Source organism: Anarhichas minor, unplaced genomic scaffold (assembly GCF_050575085.1).
Source record: "Anarhichas minor isolate MPS153535 unplaced genomic scaffold, ASM5057508v1 ptg000044l, whole genome shotgun sequence".
Classification (NCBI taxonomy): domain Eukaryota; kingdom Metazoa; phylum Chordata; class Actinopteri; order Perciformes; family Anarhichadidae; genus Anarhichas; species Anarhichas minor.
In genome coordinates this window covers 293,232-320,000 of record NW_027466490.1, presented here as the reverse complement: position 1 = coordinate 320,000, position 26,769 = coordinate 293,232, and the positions used below count along the sequence as shown (strand labels likewise).

Sequence of the window (26,769 nt, the reverse complement as noted above, 5' to 3'; positions counted from 1 at the left end):
TTGGCACCGCAACCGTAAACTTGGAGAACACATCGGTAAAAACCAAGACATTCTCTCGTCCATCTGACGACGGTTCCAGCACGGTGAAGTCCATTGCAACTACTTCCAGCGGCCTAAAAGCCAACAGACTCCCCAACGCTGCAACCACCCTTGGCTGTGGTGCTTTAGAAACAATACACCGTTCACAAGTCTTACAGAAAGCCTCAATGTCTGCAAACATTCCCGGCCAATAGCACCGACTGCGAACCAACTTGAATGTTCTTTCCACCCCTTGGTGCCCATGGTCAGTGTGCATGCGAGCAAGCACCTCTCGATGTAATACCGCTGGCAACAAAAGCTGCTTAATCTCTCCCTCCTTCTGATCACACAGCCTCCGGTATAGCACACCCCCCAGCTCCACAATCCTTCCCCATTGTCTCAAAAGTCCAATTGTTCTGTCACATTCCTGCAACCTCTCGTCCCTACAAGGTTTCACACCCCTCACCCAGTATGTTCGAAAAGATGATATCACGGAATCTACCTGCTGCAGACTAGCCAAGGCCGACATGTCAAATGAGGGAAAGCTAGACATAGAAGCTTGCTGGGGGCTCGCACTGGTTTCCTGACACAGAGCCGTTCGATGGGGTTTGGACAGAACACTACGTGTGTCCTGAAAACTTTGTGCCACTCCTCCCCCCTCTGTCCCCCTCTGCTCTGCATACTGCCTAGAGAGAGCATCCGCCCCTGCATTCTGGCTACCTGGCCGATACACCAACTGAAAGTCAAACTGAGCAAGTTCAGACACCCATCTCTGTTCTACAGCTCCAAGCTTTGCGGTGTTCAAATGGCTTAGCGGATTGTTATCAGTAAACACTGTAAACTTGTTCCCAATCAGATAATCCTTAAATTTATCCGTAACAGCCCACTTCAACCCCAACAGCTCCAGTTTCATGGCACTATAGTTCTCCATATTCCGCTCCGACGACCGGAGGCCACGACTTGCGTATGCAACCGGCCGTCGCTGTCCCTCCCCCTCCTGCGACAAAACAGCCCCCAACCCTTGATGGCTAGCGTCAATCTCCAGGAAGAATGGCTTGCTAAAATCTGCATACCCCAACACGGGAGCGGAAATTAACTTTTGTTTTAATGTTTCAAAAGCATCTTCACAGGTTGCATCCCACAACTGGCCAAACACGAGGAACGAAGAGGCTTTCCTCCCCCCTTTAGCTGACAGCAGTGTGGACAGAGTGTGGAGGGGGACTGCCAACTTAGCAAAGTTTCTCACAAACCTCCTGTAGAAACTAGCGAAACCCAGGAATGATTTCAACTCTGCCACACTCTGCGGTCGACGCCACTCTGCAACCACCCGAATCTTCTCCGGATCAGTAGCCACTCCAGTAGCTGAAATGACATGTCCCAGGTAAACAACTTCGGACTGAAAGAATGAGCACTTACTCAACTTGACCTTGAGATTAAACTGCCCCAGCCGGGACAACACCAAATCTAGGCGCTCAAGGTGCTGCTCAATGGTAGACGAAAACACCACAATGTCATCCAGATACAGGAGGAGCGACTGGAACCTCTGATCCCCCAAAATTCGTTCCATCAACCGCTGAAAGGTACCTGGCGCATTACAGAGCCCAAACGGCATCCGTGTAAATTCATACAAGCCAAAAGGAGTGCAGAATGCAGTCTTACTGCAATCTTTCTCCGCCACTCCCACTTGATGGTAACCACTCGCCAAATCCAGGGTGGTGAACCACCTTGCCCCGCTCAAAGCATCCAAGGACTCTTCGATACGTGGAAGAGGGAACGCATCTCGCCGTGTTCTCGCATTAAGCTGCCTGTAATCCACACAGAGCCTTAGCGACCCATCCTTCTTCCTCACTATCACCAAGGGGGAGGAGTAGGGACTACTGCTTTCCCTGATAATGCCCTGCTGCAATAGCTGTGCTATATGCGTTTTGACTTCCTCATACTGACTTGGGGGTATACGCCGGTAGCGCTGCCTAACCGGGGCTTCATCCAGAACTGGAATCTCATGCTCTATCACGTTTGTAAACCCCAAATCCATGTCTGACTTTGCGAAGACCCCAGAATGTTTACTCAGGAGCTGCCTCACTTTCCGTACCTGTTCAACAGTCAGCCCTGGAAATTCCTGTGCGGCTACCTCCGGGGGCAGCTGCTGCCGCTCCGCAACCCCACCAGTCTGTTCGCACAAAAAGACTCGCTCTTCCTGCGGCCCTACTCGTTCAAAGGCTACAGGGGCAGTACCACCCGACACCACTTCCACTGAATGTATTGAGCAAAGGCAGGTCTGAGATGCAATGTTCGCATCCACATGCCCTACATTCACCACCGGCACCGCAACCTGTCCATTCTCCACTGGAACCACTGCATTGGAAACGAGTAACTCCCCCGGGAGGCTCCCCTCCCCCGCCCCCAATGACTCCACACACACAAATGAGCCTAACAAAGTCTGCCCAGATGGAACTGACACAGGTACAAAACACATGGATCCAGCCGGAACACAGAAAGGTACGGTGGAATAGGCAAAGCCTATAGGTGAAACAGCCTGCTCCTGCTGGCAAACCGAAAACGCCAAACCCCACACTTCATCCGAATCAGACGCCGAATCCTGCTCGGCATCTGATGCCAACTGCTCCATTTCATAAAACCGCTTGATTACGTTCATGCCCAATATGCAAGGAACAGCTATTTTGCGATGTAATGTTGCGGTGTCCGTAGGGTCCCGAACAACCAGAATGCCCCTCCCGTTTGCAACCTTGCCCAAGGCACCGACATCCCTCTCGAAATACCCCAGGTAAGGAATGCCCAACCCATTTGCCGACGACAGGGAAAGCCACTCACAGGTTTTAAGAGTTGGCCTAAAATGCTGCTCAAAAAATGTCTCTGTAATAGTTGACACGTTAGACCCAGTGTCTAGGAGGCATTTAACTTTCACATCACCCAACAAAATTTCCACAGTTGGACATTTGCCGACCAAACATTCATATTCCTCCTTTGGAACTTCAAAGTGTGAGCCCGACTGAACCTCACCTGTAGCTGGACTCATTACCACAGGGGGGGAGAGTTTCCCTGCTGCTCAGCTACATGGGCAAACCTGTCACGGGAGACCTCATGGCGCAAAACCGGAGCTGCCCCTCTGTTTGGAGCCCCTACCCGACACTGTCGCGCCATGTGACCCGCAACCCGACATTTAAAACAGATAGGCTGACCATCAGCGTCAAACCTTGGCTGCTCCCCACGTACCCCCGGCCGGCTAATCCCTAGACCTGACAAATCAGACACTTTCTGTGCCAAATCAAAAATCTGAGCCTGCTGTTTCTTCAGCGTGCTCTCAACCTGGACCTGCTGCTGCTTTAAAGTTTGCAGAATCTCCACCAGCAGTGGGTCAGGTTCGGGGAGAGCAGCCGCAACAACTGTATTGGACTCCACAGCTCCCATCTCACATGAGTTTGTCACCCGCCGACTTTGACCACCCGCTGGTTCCCCATCTTCCCACGTCAATGCCTCCTCGCGTAACGCAAAGAAAGTGATTTTATTATTCTGCCGAATCACCTTCTTTAGCTCTCTACGGAGCGCTAAATCCCGAACGTTCTCTGCAAATTGATCACGTAAAGCAAAGTCACTACACCAGGCCTGCTTGATGTCACAATGATTAATATCATCAATAATAGCCATCAGCCCATGCGAATACTCCCTGACGGATTCCCTTTCTCGCTGCCTCCGGTCGAAAAATAGTTTTTGCAATCTGGTCAGTGAATCAGGCTGTCCATATACTTCCTTCAGAATCTCCAGAATGCGCCTAGGGTCTCTCCTCTCGCTCTGAGACCGATATCGTATCTCCTGTCTGGCTTCCCCTCCCAAATGGTCATAAATGTACATAGCCTTCTCAGCATCCTCAAAATGACGATAACCCAAAACTGCATTTATCTCATCCAACCACTCATAAAACTCAGCACAGGACCCCCCATTAAACACCGGACACTTTTTTTCTTTTGGTACATAAATGACACGCTCTCTACCCCTCGGACCAGCAGCACCATCCCCCACTACCCCTGATGTTTCCTCCGGTTGTAGGGAAGACGGGGCACTGGATGCAACAGGAGACCCATGTTGTTGCAACCGTGCATTCAAGGAGTCATTAATGTCTTTTAAGGCCGACATAGCTGCCTTGTCTGACACCACCCTCTCTTTCAGGGCCTCTAGCTCCTCTCGAAGATATTCCATCTTCACCGTTCGCACCGTCCACGCCAGCTGACGACCCCGGCCGGATTTGATGTTGTCCCGGCTCTTGTAGCTGTGTAGACTTCGTGAGACCCACTGCCTTGGTCTAAAATCTATTGCCGTCGCACCAGTCCTGCCCTTCCAGCACTAGGCCCAACCAAACTGTCACTGCCTAATTTTACCCTACTCACAGCGCCAAACTGTAGCACCCCCCGTTACCACAGAAATCCGATTCAAAACACCGTAAAGGCACGTCCACACAGGAAGCAGTGTTATACAAATATAAATCTTTTATTAATACCAATCTAACTGTGTGAAGCAACCAGTGACAGCTGGTTTAGCGGGCAGGAGGAGTTCACAGACCGTGCACTAAGATCGGCCTCAAACAATTTAAAGCAAAACAAACAAAACAACAAACCAAGGCAGCGTCCCACTAACGAATGTTCAGCAACCCAGCCACCCCCACTTGGATTCCCCCTCAGCTACCATTGGAAGCTGCTCAGGAAGCTCCGAGTCAACCTCCCCCGAACACACGCTGTCCCCTCCGTAACGGATGCCTCCCAGACACTGCGCCAACGACGCAACTTCTCATGCGGCGTCACGCTACGTCTATGCTTGTTGTGGGAGAGGAAGTAGTTGGACTCGGCACCCCCGCTTGTGGCGGCGGAGACAGAGCCGAGTCACACACAGCCGCTCGTGACGGCGGAGAGAAAGACAACGGCCGCGAATTGCCAGCAGGTGCATCTTTTCACCTAATCAGGCCCGTGCACCTCATTACTGGTCCGCCGGACCCAATAGTGTCACCCCGTCAGTTTCACTTGGTTACAATATGAACGTGTATGTTAATTTAGTTACAAGGACGTTGTTGTCTATTATCCATATTTATTTCTTCTTAAACTCCGCCCCGACCAGCAGGGCGGGGACTATCCTTCTCACGCTAACCGTTAGCAGTAATGCTAACCGTTAGCAGTAATGCTAACCGTTAGCAGTAATGCTAACCGTTAGCAGTAATGCTAACCGTTAGCAGTAATGCTAACAAGGGTGCGTCTGATTTATGACTCGCTGAGTCCCGGAGCAGTCCCTGGATAAAAACGAACATTGGTACATTTTTCTAAATTAATAACTAATTAATTAAGCCAAATATGCATCACTGAGATGTGATGTCAAATTATATTTATTGCATTTATTACATATTCGTGTAAAAATATTTATTTAATAATTAAGGGTTAGGGGTTAAATTAAGATAAAGTAAGGCAAAATGTATCATAAAGCATTGTTTTTAATTAATGATTCATCGGATAATAAGTAAATAAATACATTTGCCGTACAAAGTTATAGTTATGAGATAAGTAAAAAGTTTGATTTATTAACTGATAATTCATGATATAAATAGAACTGTTTCAAAAAGGCTAAATTGAAATAGGAATGGGCTTCTATACATAATTAATAAACTCTAAAACAACATAAAAACAAGTTTTTATGTTGTTTTTTAAAATTTAATTCAATTTATTATTTATTATTTTAATTATTTATTTTGCTCCTTTACTATTTTTTTTCCTTTGTCCTTTATCTTTCTGCTTTATAAGATTTTACTGTGATAGAATTCTTCTTATTATTTTTAAATACACAGAATGAATGTGCCGGGTTGACAGTATTATCTGTAACACCTGTCGGTGCTCTGGGTCACACCGTGTGTGTGTGTGTGTGTGTATGTGTGTGTGACGTATTCAGGTGAACTGTCCCTTTAAGAGCCTCGTGTTGATACAGGAAGTGTGAGGGGTGTTTCCAGCTGATCTGCACAACAGAAGAAGAACCGGAGTCTCCCTCAGCAGAATTAGTCCGACCTACCTGCCTCCTTTCTCGGACACCAACAGAGCACACACCCCGGTACCGGCTGGATCTAGACTGTCATGGTCCCGGAGCGGAGATGGCGTCCTTTCCCGGTTTGTGTGCGGCTGTCGGTCCCGAGGAGAACGGAGAGCTGGACGGTTCTCTGCAGCAGATGCTGAAGGCCATCGCCGACGAGAGGAACCGACTCAACGTCCGGCAGGAGATCAGCGGACTGGGTGAGCTGATCGGTCCGGTATCGATCTACCGGAGGACCACCGGAGAGAGGAGTGGTTTATATACCTTCTAATGTGTGTATAAGTACACACATATACTCTGTTACAGTCATCTCAGCGAGGGTAATACCTTCTAATGTGTGTATAAGTACACACATATACTCTGTTACAGTCATCTCAGCGAGGGTAATACCTTCTAATGTGTGTATAAGTACACACATATACTCTGTTACAGTCATCTCAGCGAGGATAATACCTTCTAATGTGTGTATAAGTACACACATACTACCTGTTTTTATTGATAGGTAATCAGGGGCCTGTGGCGTTCAGGGTCAGAGTGGAGGCACAGATATTTGTCTCGACTGTTTGTGTTCTTTAATGTGATCAATAGTTTAGTAAAGATCAGTATCATCTGACATGATGAGGTACTTTATCACCACAGATGAAGTATTCAGATAACAAGTAGTACTAATACCACACTGTACAAATACTCTTGTACAAGTAAAAGTACTAATGTCACTCTGTATTAACACTCTGTTATAATCAAAACACTAATACAACAATAAAAATCTCAGCTACAAGTAAAAGTAGAAGTATACAAAATAAATACTCGGGTAGAGTACTAATACCAACATTTCTGTTTGTTTACAGATAAATAAGAACAACACATGTTTACCCAGTCGCTATGCTAAGCTAAGCTAACCACGTACTGTGTTCTGTTTGTGAGTTTTATTCTGCTTCTTATAACTTAAATTATTCATAATTATAAGAACAGATAAACGTTCTTCATCATCCGTTGAGTCCTTCGTGTGCTGAAGACCAGCACGCTGATAGAAAGCTCCGGCAACAATCAAAGGACCTGTGAGAACACAGACGTCGGTGTGTTTGGTCCGAAACTATAACCACCAACAACGTCCTCTGCAATGTGCGCACTTCTGAACGGAGACGTTAGAGAGGAAACATTCTCTCACTTTTATTTGCATTTAATAAATTTAAAGACAAATACACAAAGAGATGAATTAACAAAGGAAATCATCTCCAACGAGCACCTTCAGTGGGAGTTCTGGAGCTCTTGATCACATCACATGATCTTCATCATTGCATGGAGATGTTGAGGATGTTTGAAAACATCGGACCACTAGAACAACCGTTTTTAGTGGTCCTTAACGGGGTTCTAGTGGTCCTTAAAGGGGTTCTAGTGGTCCCTTAGGTTAAAATCCAGCCATCAGTTTGATATTTGAGGATGTTAAAGACTAAATCAAAGTAAAGTGTCTGCTGACTCTTCTAACCCTGATGTCCTGTATCTGGTATCTGGTCCATTAGAAAGGTTCTATAGTTTGGTTCTCTGTTCTCTCTCAGGGTTTTTATTCAGTCGGAGTCGTCTACAGGACGCTGACCGGCAGCATCAGCAGGGACTCGGTCTTTACCAGTAAAGGACGGTTTCTATCAGTAAATATTACAACATCACTCTCATGAGTGTTTCTTCTCTTCAGTGACGTCCCAGTGATGTCACAGGGATGTCCCAGTGATGTCACAGGGATGTCCCAGTGATGTCACAGTGTAACATTTAAAGACACAGGAGACCTGATTGACTTCTGTTATTTCTATTGTTGTTATTATTATGATCAGAAGGAAGGTGAGGGTGCGAATACATTATTAAAAACACTGATTTTCCATCTCAGTGTCTGATATTTGGTTATAATAAATAGTTTTATATGATCTGATGTGCTGATAAATGTACATAATTATCATTAATTTACCATTTAATCTATTAAAGGTAAAGGTTTTCTACCCAGCCTTTATGAGAGGCTTGTATATTATATATTGTTATATATATATATATATATTGTTATATATTTGATCTCAGAGTCAGAAAGCAGTTGAAGCTGCAGAGCTCATTCAAACATCAATGATTCAGGTTTAATTACCTTCGAACCCGCCAACGTCTCGTCCACAGAGAACCCCTCTATAAATACACCGGTTCTACTGCTCAGCAGCAGACAGAAGGAACCGCATGACAAGGCCTTTATGTGGTTCTAGTGGTCCTTGATGTGGTTCTATTGGTCCTTTAGGTGGTTCAAGTGGTCCTTTAGGTGGTTTTAGTGGTCCTTTAGGTGGTTCTATTGGTCCTTTAGGTGGTTTTAGTGGTCCTTTAGGTGGTTCTAGTGGTCCTTGATGTGGTTCTAGTGGTTCTATTGGTCCTTTAGGTGGTTCTAGTGTCAGTATTGATCTCTGTTGGAGCATCACACTGTTACATAACGGTCATGGAGGAAACCGCAGCCTGAACTCGACTCATGATATTCCTCCTCGCTGTCAGCAGAGATGCATTGTGGGTGATTCAGCTCACTTTCATCAGACGGCTTCACAGCACACTTGATGTATTTTTAAAACAGGATACGCTGCTAAAAATAGATTGTTATGAAGGTCTCTGCTTCATAACAATCTATGTCATCACTATGAGACCAGTTACCTCCTCGATCTGTGACATTTGACCTTTTATTATCACAGTGACAACAAGAGCTCTCAAGCTCAATATTGACTTTATGTTTCTGTACATTTACCTCTGTGTTCTCTGTGTTCCTGTCAGGCTGTTTTAAGGACGACCGCATCGTGTTCTGGACCTGGATGTTCTCCACGTACTTCATGGAGAAGTTATCTCCTCGAGAGGACGACATGCTGTTCTACGTCAGGAGGAAGCTCGCCTACGTCAGCGCAGAAAGCAGCAGCAGCAGCAGCAGTGAGGGCAAGAAGGTGACGTCATATTCACAGGAAGTCATCCAACAGTTCATTCAGCCAGTAGTTTTGATTTTAAAGTTTGTTTTATGCCTTAAATGCTCATTCATCAATTTGTTTCCCCATTAAACCTCATGAAGTCATAAAAAAACTTTAACTCCAGAATATGTTAAAATCCATTTCAATAATTAACTTCACAATTAGGACGAACATCTGAATTTGCTCCTAAATTAAAGATGAATTAACCCAGTTTATTATAAAATACAATACTTCATTAAAACTCCTCCATTCTTTATTATCCACAATGAAGCTTTTCTATGTTTTGTTACATATTAATGAAAGTTAAAGTCTGTATTTCATGGTGTTAAAAAGAAAAAACTAATAACAACAAATCATCCTCACTAGAATAAGTGGATGTTATCTTTTAAAAAAACTATCTGAAATCATTCAGTATTTGTGTTTTTTTTAGCTGCTTTTAACAAAACTCCATTTCCCAGAAGCCCCCAAACCGTCGCTGGTTAAATGTCTGATCTCGACAGAAGTTTTAGATTTGAGATTACGACTCATGAAGTGGAAGAAGGACTTCAGCAGAGATGACCTCTTGATGTTGTCACGTTAACGAATCAATAAAGACAGATCGTCACCTAAAGGACTCTGAACGTCCTCCATGTTTCTCCTCATGAAGTCAAACATGATGTGACAGGAAGTGTCACACGCACACACACACACACACACACACACACACACACACAGCGTCAGATATAAAGGTGTGTGTGTGTGTTTCAGGTGGAGGTGGAGGTCTACAGGAGAGACTCCAAGAAGCTGCCCGGCCTCGGTGACCCCGACATCGACTGGGAGGAGAGCGTCTACCTGAACCTCATCCTGCAGAAGGTGAGCAACGTTCTCACCCAACACTCCGGTGTATTAACGTGATGGTATCTCATAAACACATATCAGTTCATGACATATCATATCTTGCACAAGCTTCATCCTCTGAGGAGCTTTAATGTGCTCAGTAAGTTAAAGATTTTGATGTTTTTCATGTAAATTGTGACCTTGTGCTCAATAAAACCACAAGAGTATATTAATATTAATATAATAAAGCTGTTCAGAGTAGAAAGAATTCAACTTCAGCTTCCAGACACTTTCAGAACATGAGTTCAGATTTTATACTAAACCAATCATGCAAGACTTATGAGTCGTCATTTATCAAACTCTTTATGTATAAATGTCGAGGTTGCCCTTAAGTCTCTTAGTATTGAACCCTTTGAGCAGATCATTAGATTAAACCCATAAATGTATGTAACTGAACACCTTCATCTAAGTTTATAATAAGAAAAATCAAAAATTATGGGAATAAAAATTGATGATGAAAATTAAATATCTTTGTACGCAGACGATGTGATGTTATATCTGAGATATTTATAATTCAACACCTTCATCAATGAAGTTTATAACAATTAAAGCCAAATATGTATGAAACTGAACACCATTTAAGTTTATTATAATAAAAAACAAATATGGGAATAAAAATTGATGAACATAAAATATTTTTGTATGCAGACGATGTGATGTTTTATCTCCTATGTACGTAATTTAACTCCTTATTTGATTCATTTTATAAAGATTTAGGAACTGAATTCTGTATAAGTTAAATGTTAAATACAAGAATGAGGCGTGTGATACGCGGGGACAATGATTGTTTATAATATCTTGTCATGAACAAAGAACTGGATATTTAAATATCCTGAACACATTTCAAGGATATGGGTATCTTTAGGCAAAACTGCTCGTGGAGCAGAAACATGTTTAAATGTTTTGGTGTGATTGTTGTAAAATGTTCTAATTAGGCCTTTTTCTGTCTTGTTTGAGAGACATGGAGGTTCACAGATAGATAACTACAGTATGTACTACCACCTTTCTACTACACATGTTTAATGAATATTTACTGTGGTTTCATTTACATTTAAAACATTTGACAGTGAATCAAAACTCATATACAGCAGATATGAATGAGTTATTCTGGGTAAAGAAAACAAAAATGAGGCAATCACAGAGCAGTAGAATGAATGTAGATCACTCAAAATCAAACACAGAATATAGAGATGTCAGGAAGTCCTGAATACTAATAAATGCAGCTTTTTTTTATCCAGTAAAATCTCAAGTTAGAGTTTTAGTATAAGTGCAGGACGTTATAACATTAACAGGAAAAAGACAGAAAGCAAAAAACAAACAAAAATACAAGACAGAAAAGTAAGAAAATCAGCGTATTTTGAAATAAAAGTAGGATTTTGTGATGTTTGTACACAATAACTTATATTAAATATCTTTTAGTTGGACTACGTGGTAACGTGTGCGGTCTGCACGCGCTCAGACGCCGGAGACATCCACATCCACAAGAAGAAATGTCAGGTATGAAACCACACGGCTGGTCTTTAAAGCCTCGTTCTTCACGACGAAGCTGCTGAACTTTATTCGCGCTGATGTGTTTTTACAGGAAGTGTTTGCATCTCCTAGCAAACACGCCATGGACAGCAAAGGAGAGGAGTCCAAGATGAGCTACCCCAACATCTTCTTCATGATCGACAACTTCGAGGAGGTAACGACACACCGATGCTTTCACCTTTTATCTGAACTTTGTTTTAACTCCACATGAGACATAATTCATCCTGAATTCTGTCAGATCTACCAAAGAACCGGACAAACACACCATTTAGTTGTGTTTCTTAATCTAGAGAAGAAAAAGACGCTTTAGAAATATCAGGTTCTTTTAAAAGGATGTTTACAAGAATAAAGGACAAACTTTAGTTTCTGATGTTTGGATCTAAACATATGTTTTTTGTTTGTACAACCAAACAAATACTTGTTAGTATTTGTCTGAATATTTACATCTCTTTTGTCCTATATTGTACTCCTTTATAACACAGACGCTACAACAAGAAGCGTTGTCTTTCAATTTTCTATATATGTATATCTTTTTTGCTCTTTTTAACATTTTTAAATATTATAATGACATTGATGTGTGTGCAGGTGTTCAGTGACATGACGGTGGGCGAAGGAGAGATGGTTTGTGTGGAGTTGGTGGCGAGCGACAAGAGCAACACCTTTCAGGGCGTCATCTTCCAGGGCTCGATCCGCTACGAGGCCCTGAAGAAGGTCTACGACAACCGGGTGAGACCGGCTGCTGCGAGCTAACATGCTAACAGTGACCGTGTTGTACACTGGTTGTACCGGGTTCACTGTCTGGTTAATGCTAAGGCTATCATGAGAGTCTCACTTCATTACACTACATTACATTACAGTCATTTAGCAGACGCTTTTATCCAAAGCGACTTTCAATAAGTGTATTCAACATCGGTATTCAAGAGAACTACTAGTCACCAGAAGTCATAAGTGCATCTCCTTTAAACAAGCATCTAAGAGCATAAACAGAGCCAACGTACAGTGCAGAAACAAACGAATGCAATAAGTGCCACAAACTAATATGAATACAATAAGTGCAATAAGCTAGTATGAACACAATAGATGCTAAGTAAGTGCTAAGTGGAAGGCTCAGGGTAGGCCTTCTTGAAGAGGAGAGTCTTCAGCCTGATGAAAGATGGGCAGTGACTCTGCCGTCCTGACGTCAGTGGGGAGTTCATTCCACCGCTGAGGGACCAGGACAGGAAACAGCCGCGACCGGGTCGATCGGCCGATAATAGCTTTTGACAAAAAAAGTCGCCATGAGGGTTTGAAAGTCGCCAGATTTAGCGAGAAAGTCGCCAAGTTGGCAACACTGATAGGGAGGCTGGATGATGATAGACTGCCTCATGTTTATCGTTTTGTATTGGAGATGATATGTCCCTTCAGGGTTGCTGTAGAGGAAAAGCAACTCCCGCCTCTGGTCGAAGGGGGGGAACAGAAATAAAGAGAGAAGCCGTGGGCTGAACGAGATGTCTGGTCTCCCGACTCCGCTTATTACCCTCTTATAAGTGCCCCTCATACACGAACCCAGGACGCTCGGTCACAAGAGGCTAACATCAAAAGTATAAATATATGATGTTTGGTGCTTCAGGTGAGCGTCGCTGCTAAAATGGCTCAGCGGATGTCTTTCGGCTTCTACAAGTACAACAACATGGAGTTTGTGAGGATGAAGGGTCCGCAGGGAAAAGGTCACGCAGAGATGGCCGTCAGCAGGATGCCGACAGGAGACACCTCCCCCTGTGGCACCGAGGAGGACCAGGTGTCCCCCATGCACGAGAGGGTGAGGAAAACAAACGCACCCACACGGGGAAAACCCGAGCTCCAGATCAGTAATACATGCTGCTGGATGAATTCATTTATATTGTTACACAGAGAACAAACACTTCATGTTTATCAGAGCTGAGAGTAAAAGTATGTGAGTACTACAGTCAATCAAAGTACCTCTACTGTGTACTTTAGTACATAATGAGCTTTGTGTCTCCAGGTGACGTCCTTCAGCACTCCTCCGACTCCGGAGAGGAACCGTCCGTCCTTCTTCTCTCCGTCTCTCAGACGCAAAGTTCCCCGAAACCGAAACGCAGAGATGAAGAAGTCTCACTCGGCCAACGACAGCGAGGAGTTCTTCAGGGAGGAGGAAGACGAAGGTAGGGACCGGAGGGAACCCGGTCACACCGGTGTTTTTATTCCTGTAGATCTGTTTCCAGCACAGTTACTGGTGAGATCAGCTGATTCATCAGGATGTTTGTTTTATTGTGGCTGTAATGAACACAAGTGTGTGTGTGTGTATATATATATATATATATATATATATATATCTTTTTTTAATATGTTTGTTATATTTATATAATGTTTGATATGCAGACAGAAAGGTGCCTTAGTGAGACAATGTGTGTTTTATTTTACTTTATTGCACAAAAAGTGAATCAAGCAGCTGAATATGAGAACAAATACAGACACTGAATGTAAAAACATGAATACAGAACAATAACAGGACGCCTACTCTGTTAATGAAGAGCGATGCACATGTGATCATCACAATGCAATACATCCAAACCTATATAGTTACTTACTTATATATGTATTGATGTATTTGTTTCCGTCAGCTCAGACAGTTTTCTGTCTATTATTTCCTGGAGTCTCCCGACTAATAACGTGTTATGTGTTTAAAATGAGACCTCAGGTAGTAATTAAAGGTACCGTAGACGCCCTCAGATATTCTGAACTACTGCTACTTGAATTAAAGCTACAAGGAGCCAAGGTGCTAACGCGCAGCTAGCTGTGGCTAACGCGCAGCTAGCTGTGGCTAACGCGCAGCTAGCTGTGGCTAACGCGCAGCTAGCTGTGGCTAACGCGCAGCTAGCTGTGGCTAACGCGCAGCTAGCTGTGGCTAACGCGCAGCTAGCTGTGGCTAACGCGCAGCTAGCTGTGGCTAACGCGCAGCTAGCTGTGGCTAACGCGCAGCTAGCTGTGGCTAACGTGTTTCTGTCCTCCTCAGATCTTCACACCGCCTCTAACCTCCGCTCCCGCTCTCTGTCGGGCACCGGTCGCTCTCTGGTCGGCTCGTGGCTCAAGCTGAACCGGACCGAGGACTACTTCCTGCTCTACTCACACCTGACCTACGTCACGCTGCCGCTGCACCGCATCACCACAGGTCAGAGGTCGACGCGGGGCAGCTGACCATCACCTTGTTTCCTCTCTTTACATCTAACTCAAACCATCGTGGTTTTATGTCTTTGTTTTAGTGAGAGCTGGAAACTAAGAATTAAACTGGTTAGTTAGTTTCTCACTTGACCAGAGTAAGTTACTTTATTCACTTTTTTAATTAGTAGTCGATTACTTTCTTGTTCATTTATTTAACACGTTAGTTCATTACTTACGTCTCTTTCTTTCTTAGTTTCTCAGTCAGTTATTTAGTCACTAAATTGATGAGTTAGTCACTTAGTCAGTTACTTAGCTGCTCACTTGTTGACGTGTGATGACGACGTAATACCATGTGATGACATCATAACTAGTGTAGTCTACTCTCTCTCTGTCAGACATCCTGGAGGTGAGGCAGAAGCCCATCCTGATGACGTAATGACATGTGATGACCTCATAACACGTGATGTGATGACATCATATCCTGATGACGTAGCAGCGCTGCCTCCCTCAGTCATCTCTACAAAGTGCCTCCTGCATCATTAGGCCACTGAGACCACAGCAGAACAACTTCAGAGGAGACCAACAAACCAGCCATTCAGGAAGTGCCTCTTCTTCTTCTTCAGTTCGTCCGAGGTCGTCGGGGTCACGTGACCTCAGGTGTGGAAAAAAAGGCAATTGGCTGAACTCTGAACCAGGAAGTGAAGAACGTGTAAATATCTGCTGCTTTACTCACCGAGACTTTAACGACGCGTTCGCTTTTCTTTTTTTAAATATCCACGACGACGGGACTCGTGAAGTGTTTTTGTACGAGAGGAAACAGGAAGTGTAGACGAAGTGACACCTTTACAACACAAGTAGTCGCTGAATTCACCTTTTTTCATCCATGTATTGACAAATATTTGTCTCATTTAGTCTCTTGAATGTCGAAAATATGAGAAAACAAACTAATGTTCATTTATGAGAAAAATGTTACAAAAGTGCTGAAATAAGAACTTTAAGAAGCACATCTGAGAACCTGTATCAACATTTACTTTAATGTTTAATTCATTCTAAATTATTATAATTAAACAAAGGAAATATAAAATTGCCGCGACTGATTCACAAATTTCAGAATAAAATCATAATTTTACTCTCAACATAAAACGCATTCGTCTTAGAAAAATGTGACTTTACTCTCGAAATAGTGTTTTAAAAATATGAATATTATAAAATATTCCTAATTATATTCATCTTTCAGTCATTGTTTGATTTGACCACCAGCAACAATTAGATACCAAATATAACATGTGATAAAATAATTAAGTGAAGAAATAAATATCTAAAAGATAACTTGACTTCAAATAATTAAAACTATTGATTATTGAAATAGTAATCATCTAAATCCTGTCATTTAACTATTCTGTACATCTTTGAACTCACCAACAGTTTCTAATGTGTACAGCAACATTATTATTATTAGTGCAAATATAAAAGCTACATTTTAATGAATGAATTTACGAGATTAAAGTCGTAATAAAGTGTTTTTTGTGTCAAGGACCCACAATGCTTCACTTTGAGGTTGGATCAACCTCATTAACGTTTAACTCTCAAAATATGTTAATTATTTTAGTGTTTATAAAATGAAAAACATGAAAGCTCAACTTCACGACTTTATTCGGGAAAATATAATTTTTTCTTGTAAATTTGCGACTTTAATCTCGTAGATTCTGTAGTTTTTTTCTCCTCCGCAGCTCCGTAATTATTTTTTATTATTATTATTTATTAGCTAAATGACCATAAAACGCCTCTCGAGTCTGAATAAAACCTGAAATCAGCTGATTTTAAAAATCCGGAGCCGTCGGATCAAAGAGTCTAGTTTGTGTCTCCGGGTCTGATTCAGGATCAGGTCCCAGATGTTAGACCACGAACCGGAACAATGAAGCCTCCTTTTATTTTTATCGGTTTCTTTGCCTTCCAACACAAAACCACTTCAGTATTTAAATAAATCAGCTGAGTGACGATAAAACAAACTGGAAGTGACCTGAAGAAGATTAACGGGAAAGTTTTTCTCCCTCTGAAGCCTTAAATCTGACTTTATGTAACTTCAATGTTTCTTCTTTCACTTCGTGTTCATTTAAACAAAAACAGTTATTATATTTACGCCAAAATATCAACAAACGTCCGTCACAAGTTTCCAGAGTTTAAAGTCACGACTTCAACTCATTTTCTTTTGCTCGATTAACGACTTTAACTTTCGTTAATGAATCGAGTCGACAGACAGAAAAAGTATCAAATGTGTTCGTAAAAGAACAAAGAACTGAAGAATTAAATAAAATAGTTAAAATTGAAATGTTTCTCAAAGTTATGAATTCACAAAATTGTATTTAAAGAGTTTTATGTAAAACAGAAACACTCAAAGTATTAGAATAAAATCCGACATTTTACTTTGCAGAAGTCAAACCTTTAATCCAAAATATTAGAACTTTCTCATAAAACTATTTAAGTTTTTATCATAAAATTCTGACATTTTTCTTTCAGCAAAATAAATAAATAAATTGTAGACACTTAAAACGATTCATTTATTAAATATTCAATCGACAGCAAGTTTCTCGATTTATTAAAGTATTTATCCCGTTAAAGTTTGTTTTTAAATTTACGGACCAAATAAAATGAACCGACGAATAATCAGAGGACAGAAATACTAATTAGATTTATTATTAAACAATAATTAGATTTATTATTAAATAAGTTAATTTATTATTTCGGATTCAGACTGTTTCTCCAGTTATTCGTTTAGTTTAACGTCCAAAACTAGATCATTTGTTCAGTTCTAAATATTTCGAAATTATTGAAACGAAAGCGATCGATAAGAAAAATCAATTTTTCCATCGGTCTCTGACTTTGTTGAAGATTTTGTCGTGTCGTGTTTTTCAGGATTTAAACGGTGAAACTGGATGTTTGAGGAGAATCTGATCGATCTGAAGTCAGTCAGCTGTTATCGGTTATTGATTAGCCGTCCTGGATCAAAGTGTTTTCGTCCGTGTCGTATCGAAGGTGAAATATTCCACAGAGCACTTCTTCTTCTTCAGTGTTATTGACGGTAGTTTAGAGTTCCTCCAGCTGAATGTATCGATGCCGATCAATAGATTCGATCGGCGTCTGAGTAGACGGGCTGCACTGTAAAACGCTTTTAGACCTTTTTGTACACAAACACTCTTCATGTGCATGTTGTTGTCTCACTTCTGTTGTTTACTGTTTGTTTATTTATTGAAATACACATTAACAGAAACTCACGCTTTTGTGGATTCATTTATTCAGTTTGAGAGGTGTTATTATTATATTTATTATTATTACTTTATGACTCCGTTTCCTCTAGCGCCACCTTCTGGACAAACGTTTCTACTGAGTGAGACCAAATATAAATAACTGACATTGAGGTTTTAATATTTTGAAGAAGAGAAAGTTAAGTTGTGATTCATTTTATTTACAGTAATATGAGAAAAGGCTCGTACAAGATTGTTAAATATAAAAAACAAACGTCAGTTAAAAGTTCCCAAAGTCTTCAACTTGTTTACATCTTTGAAAATGTTTTCTCTGCTCGATAAATAATTTAACAGAGAGGTCTTTGTTGATTAATCTTAGTCTCGTTTCCAGAACGGAAAAAATCGCAGTTTTACACGAATATAATTAAGATAAAGTAGAAGTTCAACACATTTTATGAATTATTTCTTTGGAGTTTTTATTTAGTTTTAAAAATCAGGAGTCTGATCAAAGAGTCTAGTTGTCTCTTTTTTGTGATTTTAGAAGAATAAAGAATCAAAACACGACGTAACTTAACGCTTTTTTTCTTCAAACACACCAGACTCACAAAAGCAGTAATTTAACTTCTCAGGACTCAGGAGCGGCTGCTGCTCCTCGAGGCTCTGAATGAGAACCAGGAAGTGAATCTTTAAATGTTTAATTCAAAAACAAAAGTCGTGGTCGTTTTGTTTCCTTTTTTTATTCCCCAGTAAGCGTCTCGAAGGCCGAGGACACACAAAGGACACTTAGACAAAAAACACAGAGTCCATGTTGACAGAAAATTAAAAAAGAAAAAGCAGATTTTAAGAAGCTCTGTCACACCAGGTTCCATCAGACGAAGAAGAATCCTGCCGACACAATAAATAGTTTCCACAACAAAAAAAACACTCGATCCTCGACGCGTTCGTTCACAAAAACTAACCGTTACTACGAAACCAAACAGACTTATTTAACGTAGCGGTGAAGATGGTGGAGAATACTTTCAGTCACTCAACGACCAAATCAAACACTCGTCGTGTCGCTCTGAGTAAATAAAAACAGCAGCAGCAGCGTCGGACCGGAGGAATGTAGACGAAGCTTGTGATCGTAGACGAAGCTTCTGAATATAGACGTAGCTTCCGATCGTAGACGAAGCTTCCGATCGTAGACGAAGCTTCTGAATACAGACGAAGCTTCTGAATACAGATGAAGCTTGTGATCGTAGACGAAGCTTCTGATCGTAGACGAAGCTTGTGATCGTAGACGAAGCTTGTGATCGTAGACGAAGCTTGTGATCGTAGACGAAGCTTGTGATCGTAGACGAAGCTTGTGATCGTAGACGAAGCTTCTGATCGTAGACGAAGCTTCTGAATACAGACGAAGCTTCTGAATACAGACGAAGCTTGTGATCGTAGACGAAGCTTCTGAATACAGACGAAGCTTCTGATCGTAGACGAAGCTTCTGAATACAGACGAAGCTTGTGATCGTAGACGAAGCTTCTGAATACAGACGAAGCTTGTGATCGTAGACGAAGCTTCTGAATACAGACGAAGCTTGTGATCGTAGACGAAGCTTGTGATCGTAGACGAAGCTTGTGATCGTAGACGAAGCTTGTGATCGTAGACGAAGCTTGTGATCGTAGACGAAGCTTGTGATCGTAGACGAAGCTTCTGATCGTAGACGAAGCTTCTGAATACAGACGAAGCTTCTGACTCTAAATTAAATATTTCACAGTATGACGACCAATTTATTGTGGAGAGAACGCTGGACTAGAGGACCACTGTGTGTGTGTGTGTGTGTGTGTGTGTGTGTGTGTGTGTGTGTGTGTGTGTGTGTGTGTGTGTGTGTGTGTGTGTGTGTGTGTGTGTGTGTGTGTGTGTGTGTGTGTGTGTGTGTGTGTGTGGTAGAACCGGTGTGATGAGGATGACCAGGTGACTTCAGCTAAAAACTCAGGCGGGGCGGGGGGTTGTTCAGCCTTTCTTCTCCTCCAGGGTTTTGTGCAGCAGGTCGGCGTCCTCGGCGGTCTTGACCCGGATCAGAAGGGGGACGGGGCTGCCGGGGTTCTTGTCGTCGACGGCCGGGTTCGGGACACAGACCACCATCACGTTGTTCTTGCCGACCCGAGTGCACGGCATGGACGCCTGCAGCAGGATGTTCAGCAGGATGTTCCCTTCAAAATAAAAGGTCAGCGTGATTATTCTGGAACATCGGTCGTCTTCAGTTTAACTGAAACTTTTAAAGTTCAGGCTGCAACTAAACAATATTTATATAATCTATTAATCTGCTGATCATTTCTTTAATTAATCGATTATAAAAAATATATAATTTTTTCAGGTCAGAGGGAACCGTTTAAATCTGCTTTAATCCAAAATTAAATTTCTTATTTTAAATGATTTGTGTAGATTGTTTTGAGGCCCAGTGGGATGAGCCAAAATTAAAATAACTCTAAATTAATATGCCATTAAATGTACCATAAATACAAAATATGTAGCCATTCATTAATTGATAAAAATGTGACAAATTTATATTTCTGTTTTAATTTGCTTCTTTATTCATTTTAATAGTTAAGAGTTATTATTAGGAACCAATCTGAACACTGGTTACATCTTTATTATTTACGACATAAAGAAGTAAAAAGTGGTCGTCTCTTTAATTGAACCGTTAAAACGTCAGAAACTCATCAAACTTCAGTCCAAACGACATCTTTGGAGTTAACTGAAGCAGCAGTTCTGGTGTTTGACCAGCAGGTGGAGCCGTTTGATCACCTCTGATGGTTGAGAGTATTTTATGTATTTATTAGATTCATTATCTTCAGGTTTGTGATTTAAAAAACAGACTTAGTTTAAATCTAATAACCGTTCTGGAGCAGAAAGAGGAAAAGAAAGTACTGAATAGACCTGGAGAGGAAGGAGACACCTGTGAGCAGAGGGGGGAGGATACTAACAAAGGGAGCATGGAGGACGGACTAGAGGACAGACAGACAGACTGGACGACTGACTAGAGGACAGACTAGAAGAGGGACTAGAAGACGGACTGGAGGACGTATATTTGTACCCAGGTTGGTGTAGTTTGTGTATATTTGTACCCAGGTTGGTGTAGTTTGTGTATATTTGTACCCAGGTTGGTGTATATTTGTACCCAGGTTGGTGTAGTTTGTGTATATTTGTACCCAGGTTGGTGTAGTTTGTGTATATTTGTACCCAGGTTGGTGTAGTTTGTGTATATTTGTACCCAGGTTGGTGTAGTTTGTGTATATTTGTACCCAGGTTGGTGTAGTTTGTGTATATTTGTACCCAGGTTGGTGTAGTTTGTGTATATTTGTACCCAGGTTGGTGTCGGCTCTGATGATCATCTGAACTTTGCCGTCGGTCTGTTTGAGGTGAAGCGTTCCGACTCCTTTCTCTTTGAACTCTGAGTCCTTCTTGTAGAAGAGTTTACACCTGAAACACAAACACAATGTGAGGAAGATGAAGATCAAAGATCTTCTTCATCGAGGGTTAAGATGACATCACAGCGACGGCTAAAAGCTCATGTTTTTATAATGGGGTCTGGTGAAACAAAAGTTAGTTGGTTTACTAATATATCAAATGTTAAGCCTGATTTTAACATAGTATCTATCGTCATCTTAGACGTTAGATACTTTGTATTACACTTCCACACAGAAGTTTCCCTCAAATACAAATACTTTGAAAACATAAAGTCCTGTTACTCTCTCTGATTCCTCTAATGATGTCACGCGTCTCATTAAAGTTAAACAGACTTTGAGGAGTTTGTTTTTAATAATATTTCATATATTAATATTTAGACGTACTTCTTGGAGTAGAAGGCGTCGTCCTCTTTCACCTCTTTGATCTCCGGTTTGGGCGGCTCCTCCGACTCTTCTTCTCCGTTCTCATCTACAAATAACACATTTTATTAATAATTTCACATTTTAAACAATAAAACATCAGATTGTTTGGAGTTGTGTGACATCGATCGAGTAATAATAGTTTAATTTAAAGACTCGTAGATATCATATTTAATATTTACCTGGAGGCCGAGCGTCCCCGGACTTAAAGGACGGCGGTGCAGCGGTGGAGGAGGATCCGAACAGGGAGGAGGAGGCGGCGCTGGAGGAGGAGAAGGAGAAGCTCGGGGGGGTTGTTTTGGCCCCTAAGGAGCCGAGGACGGAGCCGTCCACCTTCTGACCGAAGTTAAACGTGACGCCGGGGCTTTTGGACGAGTCTTCTGTCAGAGTTTTGCCGAAGGAGAACGAGGACGATGATGAGGAGGAAGGAGCAGCAGCAGGAGGAGCGGTGGTGGTCGTGGTCGGAGGCTTCTTCTTCTTCTCCTCGTCTCCGGCTCCGTACTGCCGCTCGATGCTGGCCAGGTGCTGCTCGTAGTCCTTGAAGATGGGGTTCAGGTCACACAGAGGGTTCCCGTTGACGTGTTTGGTGATCCAGTCTCTCACCGAGCAGTTCAGAGCCGTCAGCTGACGGCTGTACTCCTTGTTGTTGGTGTTGGTGGAGCTTTGAGTCGAGCTCGGGCTGGAGCCATTGGTCTGCTGGAGCGTGATGTCAGAGGAGGCGGGGCCATTGAACGTCAGACCTGAGGACAAAAGGGAGAGTTAGTGTGACATCACACCCCCACGACATGAAATGACAGACAGACAGAGAGAGAGAGAGAGAGACGTTAAACAGACGGACATCATAACCTCATCTCTCTTCAGCTGGATAATCTCCAGACCTGTTGTGTTTGTTCTTCCTGTCCTTTTTTATATCATCAGTGAGCTCATAATCATAATAATAAATGTCCATCAGTCGTCTCCTCACCTGGTGATGAGGTGGACGTCACAGCCGGAGAAGAGAAACCGGAGAACGCTGGAAGAGAGCTGCTGCTGTTCCCGTTGGTCAGTGCGCTGAGGCCCGAGAACCCTCCTCCTCCGTTACCGAAACCGGAGAACGCCGTGGGGGCGGAGCCTCCGGAGAACGCCGTAGAGGTGAGGCCTCCGCCGCTCGCCGCCGACGACAAAGAAAACCCTTTAAACCCTTTGAAGGATCCGCTTCCATCGGCCTGAAACCAGAGGCAACGTTTAGACGTCTACGTTCATGACTCTACGGGTTAACAACAGGCTTATATTTCTGGGTTTACCTCTCCGATGTTTCTGCGTTTGGCCTTCTTTATCGGCCGACTCTTCAACACATCTTCACTTGCAACTAAAAACATCCCGGCCTTCATGAAGGAGATCAGATTTAAACGTTAACACACTGAACATCTGACCTCCATCACTTACAAATGTTTCTGCTTTAGTGTGGTTTAGTGTAAAGTTTGTGTATTTATTGATTATACATTACATTTACTCACCTCCTCTCCCTCCTCCTCCTGATCCCAGTTCCTGTCCGTTAGCTCTTTATCAGCGATCCTCTTCGCCATCCCTCCGTCTCTGAGACAAACAGGGAAGAAAAGGTCAGCAGGTCGTCTGCTTCTCTACAGAAACTTAATCAACTAAATAATGCAGACGGTCAAATATACTCTGTTACAAGTAATACTCCTGCAAACAAAATACACTTAAGTACTCATAATGCAGAATAACATATTTTAATTATTAATGTGTATATCACCTTAAAAGGTGGAGCTCATTTTAAAGCCTTTATATACTGCTGATAGTTTAGTCTATAATTATACGTCATAATGTATTAGTTTATTATATTTAGTATTCATAATCTGTGAAGTAATCAGATAAATGTAGTGCAGTAAAAAGTATACATATTGAGATATTATACCTGTGAAAATGGACTTTGTTACTTCCCATTACTGCCGATATAAAAACACCTCTGTTAGATTGAAGAGGTCGAATATAGAATAATTTTCCCAGCATGCATCATAAATACAGCTGAAGAGTTTCAGTTGGGTAACAGTTAACGTCAGCTAGCTTCACTTAGCGCTTCTTTAAAGGCTCCCAGTTCCTCATTTATATCGATAATTAACGTTTAAGTCAGTTTATTGTAATTAACGTTAAAGTGTTAACTCACTAACGTGTTTATCCGGGTCTCTAACATCCATCCTCGGGCTGCTAGCCGGTGAGCTAACGGCAGTGAGAGCTAACGGCTAAACGTCATGCTAACGTTAGCTCCGTCACACAGACCGGTTTTAAATAACGTTATTTAATTTAAACGTACCTCTATCTGGACCTGTGAGTGACTCCCAGACGGTTCTTTCCTCTCCGGTGTTTAGATAACCTGCCTCTCCGGTAAAAACGTCTCTGTGTTTTGAACGAGCCTCTCTCACGCCGCCATTTTACAGAGCCGTGTGTATATCTGCATGGGTTTGCGGCGTCTACCGTGTTTGCGCTTGCGCAGTAGACACATAGTTCCCTTTTTAGCATGGGAGTTGTAGTCTTTAACAAGTAACCCTTTTTTTACATTACGGTGCATGTTCGCATGGGTTCACGCGTCCAACGTGTTTGCGTATACGCAGGAGACACATACTTCCATTTTTAGCATGGGAGTTGTAGTCTTTAACGATTGACCATTTTTGTGTATATATATTTGTATATAAATTCCACACATATCTACTTTTTTAAACTATTTTTATGCTATTTTTCCAGGGGGTCTGCATGGGTAGATACCATTATATATTAAGATGTTTATTCTTTGTTATTTCTGTGTTTATCACTCATTTGGGGATTCTATATTAAGATTTTTGACACAAAAATAGTCTTGGTTCGCTTCCGGTTTCAACTTCCGGTTCAAGCGAGGATCACTTCCGGTTGAAACTGGTTCAACCGGAATCGAGGAAATGACAATTAAGACTTTAAGGGTACTTCTCAAGTCTCTTAATTGTCGTTTCCTCGCTCCTCGATCCTCGCTTGAACCGGAAGTTGTTTCTGCGCCGCCATATTGACTGCCGTCCCAAAGCTCTAATGTAGCTCGGAGGAGCGAGGATGGAGGATGGAGGATGGAGGAGGAACCTCGGAGGAGCCATGAGCGAGGACCCACGAGAACAGACTTCCAGGAAGTGTTTTAACGGCCGACACGCCCCCTCATTGTTCATCTGTCATGTGATTGGACGCTGCAGCCGATCGGACTGACTGACTGAGTTTAACACCAGAGTGAAGACGGATCACAGAATAAACTCTAGTTTATATTTGATTAGGTTTCTGATTCAACATCTGGTTTAAATAAATGTTCATTGTAGTCTGAACAACAAAAGGACCACAAACAACTTTCTGCATTTATTATAAAGATTTGTGTTTTCATGATCTGATGTTTCCCTCAATAACTTTATTATGAATACAATTAAAGTCAGAGAGAGCTGGAGAGACTAAACCCTTTATATGTCAGTCTAGTTTGACTTTGGGTTTATAGTTCTATATATAGCATATATTCGGGGTTTGTGAGATTCGTCCCGACGGGAACGCACAGCAGAATCTATTTGGGGACGCTGATTGGCTAAATTGTATGTCACACATTTATATCTTTAACCACCAATTGGCTAAACTGCTTCATAGCCCCGCCTCTTTTGGGCAGTTTCTCCAGCGCCCCAGAGCTGCTGAGACGTGCACACGCGGAGAGGACGTGCACACGCGGAGAGGACGTGCACACGCGGAGAGGACGTGCACACGCGGAGAGGACGTGCACACGCGGAGAGGACGTGCACACGCGGAGAGGACGTGCACACGCGGAGAGGACGTGCACACGCGGAGAGGACGTGCACACGCGGAGAGGACGTGCAGGAAAAGCATATATTTTGTGCAGATATCATATCTTACACATATCACTGGGTGATTCCATGTTGTTGTGGCTCAAGGTGGAGCGGCGCCCTCTATTGACCAGCCGCCACTGGTAAAAACCCATAATATCTGAGATGAATAATGTCTGTTCGGCTGAGACATTAGAAAGAAGTCGTTGGTCAGAATAAAATAAAGGTTTTGAGATTAAATAAATAAAAAGAGAGTTGAATGAGTCGTCACAGCTTGTCCCTTCAGCTAAATGGGATTTTCCAGACAATCCATTTCAGCTTTTCCTCTTCCAGCAGAGCTTCAGTCAGGATGCATGCAGAGAGTCTGAGGGGAGGGGGGGGGGGGGGGGGGGGGGGGTGCAAAATGGTGCAGAGCCGGGCAGCAGATGGCTCGACTCCAAGCTCTCAGGATCCCGGTCGGTTCTACTGCCAAATAGGAACAGGTGCTGGAGAAAGTAGGAAGTGAGCTGAGGGCAGCAGGAGACCCGTTGACCAGCTGGTGACGAGAAACATGGAAAAAGACTTGGCAGCAGAAAGAAAGAGGAAGAACCTTCATGATGCAGGAAGAAGAGAGAGACACATCATCCTGACTGAGAGCAGCTTTATATATAAATATAAAGGGATCTATCAAAATACAGGTTTATATTAAGTTCCAGAAAATGGAAGCAAAGATTGAAAGGAAAGAGTTCAGAGTAATTAAAGTATTAAAGTGTGAAATACAGAGACTTAGATAGTATAAACTATATTCGAAATATCGACAGTCTGGAGTCAGCATTGTTAGCGTAGCTTAGCATAAAGACTGGAAGCAGGGGGAAACTGCTAGCCTGGTTGTGTTTAAAGTTAAACGGAAAAATCGAATGCTAAATTATTAAGTCTGCACACAGACAATGTAATGTTGTGTTTGTACCAGTGAAGTGAAGTCAGAGCTTCATGTGTTAAAGCTGCATTCTCTCTAGTGTCCACCAGGGGGCGACTCCTCTGGTTGTATAGAAGTCTATGAGAAAATGACTCTACTTCTCTCTTGATTTATTACCTCAGTAAACATTGTAAACATGAGTTTATGGTCTCAATCTCTAGTTTCAAGTCTTCTTCAATACAGCATGATGTTCATTTAGTACATTATGGTCCATTTAGAGTCACACAGACCATAAAGCAGGGGAT

General features: G+C 42.4%; 2 protein-coding genes across 4 annotated transcripts; one reads left to right on the top strand and one right to left on the bottom strand.

Annotated features, from left to right (window-relative positions):
* Positions 1-6,007: 6,007 nt before the first annotated feature.
* kiaa0930 lies at positions 6,008-18,669 on the top strand. 3 transcript variants are annotated; one of them, XM_076111290.1, is made up of 11 exons: positions 6,008-6,296; positions 8,881-9,044; positions 9,813-9,917; positions 11,361-11,438; positions 11,524-11,625; positions 12,057-12,197; positions 13,081-13,269; positions 13,474-13,633; positions 14,485-14,640; positions 14,732-14,785; positions 15,026-18,669. In XM_076111290.1, the coding sequence occupies exons 1-10, from the start codon at positions 6,158-6,160 to the stop codon at positions 14,746-14,748; spliced, it is 1,251 nt and encodes a 416-aa protein (XP_075967405.1). In that variant the 5' UTR covers positions 6,008-6,157; the 3' UTR covers positions 14,749-14,785; positions 15,026-18,669. The 3 variants fall into 3 exon arrangements, 2 of the variants coding, with proteins under 2 accessions (XP_075967405.1, XP_075967404.1); XR_012959307.1 differs by having other exon boundaries at positions 14,485-14,785; XM_076111289.1 differs by lacking the exon at positions 14,732-14,785 and having other exon boundaries at positions 6,009-6,296.
* On the bottom strand, positions 18,591-24,195 carry nup50 (nucleoporin 50). Its single transcript, XM_076111288.1, has 8 exons — positions 24,048-24,195; positions 23,233-23,311; positions 23,020-23,100; positions 22,701-22,941; positions 21,919-22,476; positions 21,701-21,785; positions 21,214-21,329; positions 18,591-20,059 (listed from the first exon to the last, which is right to left on the bottom strand). The coding sequence occupies exons 2-8, from the start codon at positions 23,299-23,301 to the stop codon at positions 19,860-19,862; spliced, it is 1,350 nt and encodes a 449-aa protein (XP_075967403.1). The 5' UTR covers positions 23,302-23,311; positions 24,048-24,195; the 3' UTR covers positions 18,591-19,859.
* Between the last annotated feature and the right edge of the window lie 2,574 nt (positions 24,196-26,769).

Bases quoted from the DNA above. Each gene is read 5' to 3' on its own strand.
- kiaa0930 (XM_076111289.1), top strand. From the start codon at position 6,158: ATGGCGTCCTTTCCCGGTTTGTGTGCGGCTGTCGGTCCCGAGGAGAAC. The intron at 11,626-12,056 runs GTAACGACACAC...ATGTGTGTGCAG, and splicing joins TGATCGACAACTTCGAGGAG to GTGTTCAGTGACATGACGGT. The intron at 13,270-13,473 runs GTGAGGAAAACA...TTGTGTCTCCAG, and splicing joins TGTCCCCCATGCACGAGAGG to GTGACGTCCTTCAGCACTCC.
- nup50 (XM_076111288.1), bottom strand. From the start codon at position 23,301: ATGGCGAAGAGGATCGCTGATAAAGAGCTAACGGACAGGAACTGGGAT. The intron at 23,101-23,232 runs GTGAGTAAATGT...TCCTTCATGAAG, and splicing joins AGGAGGAGGAGGGAGAGGAG to GCCGGGATGTTTTTAGTTGC. The intron at 20,060-21,213 runs GTACAAATATAC...TTTATTTTGAAG, and splicing joins CAGAGCCGACACCAACCTGG to GGAACATCCTGCTGAACATC.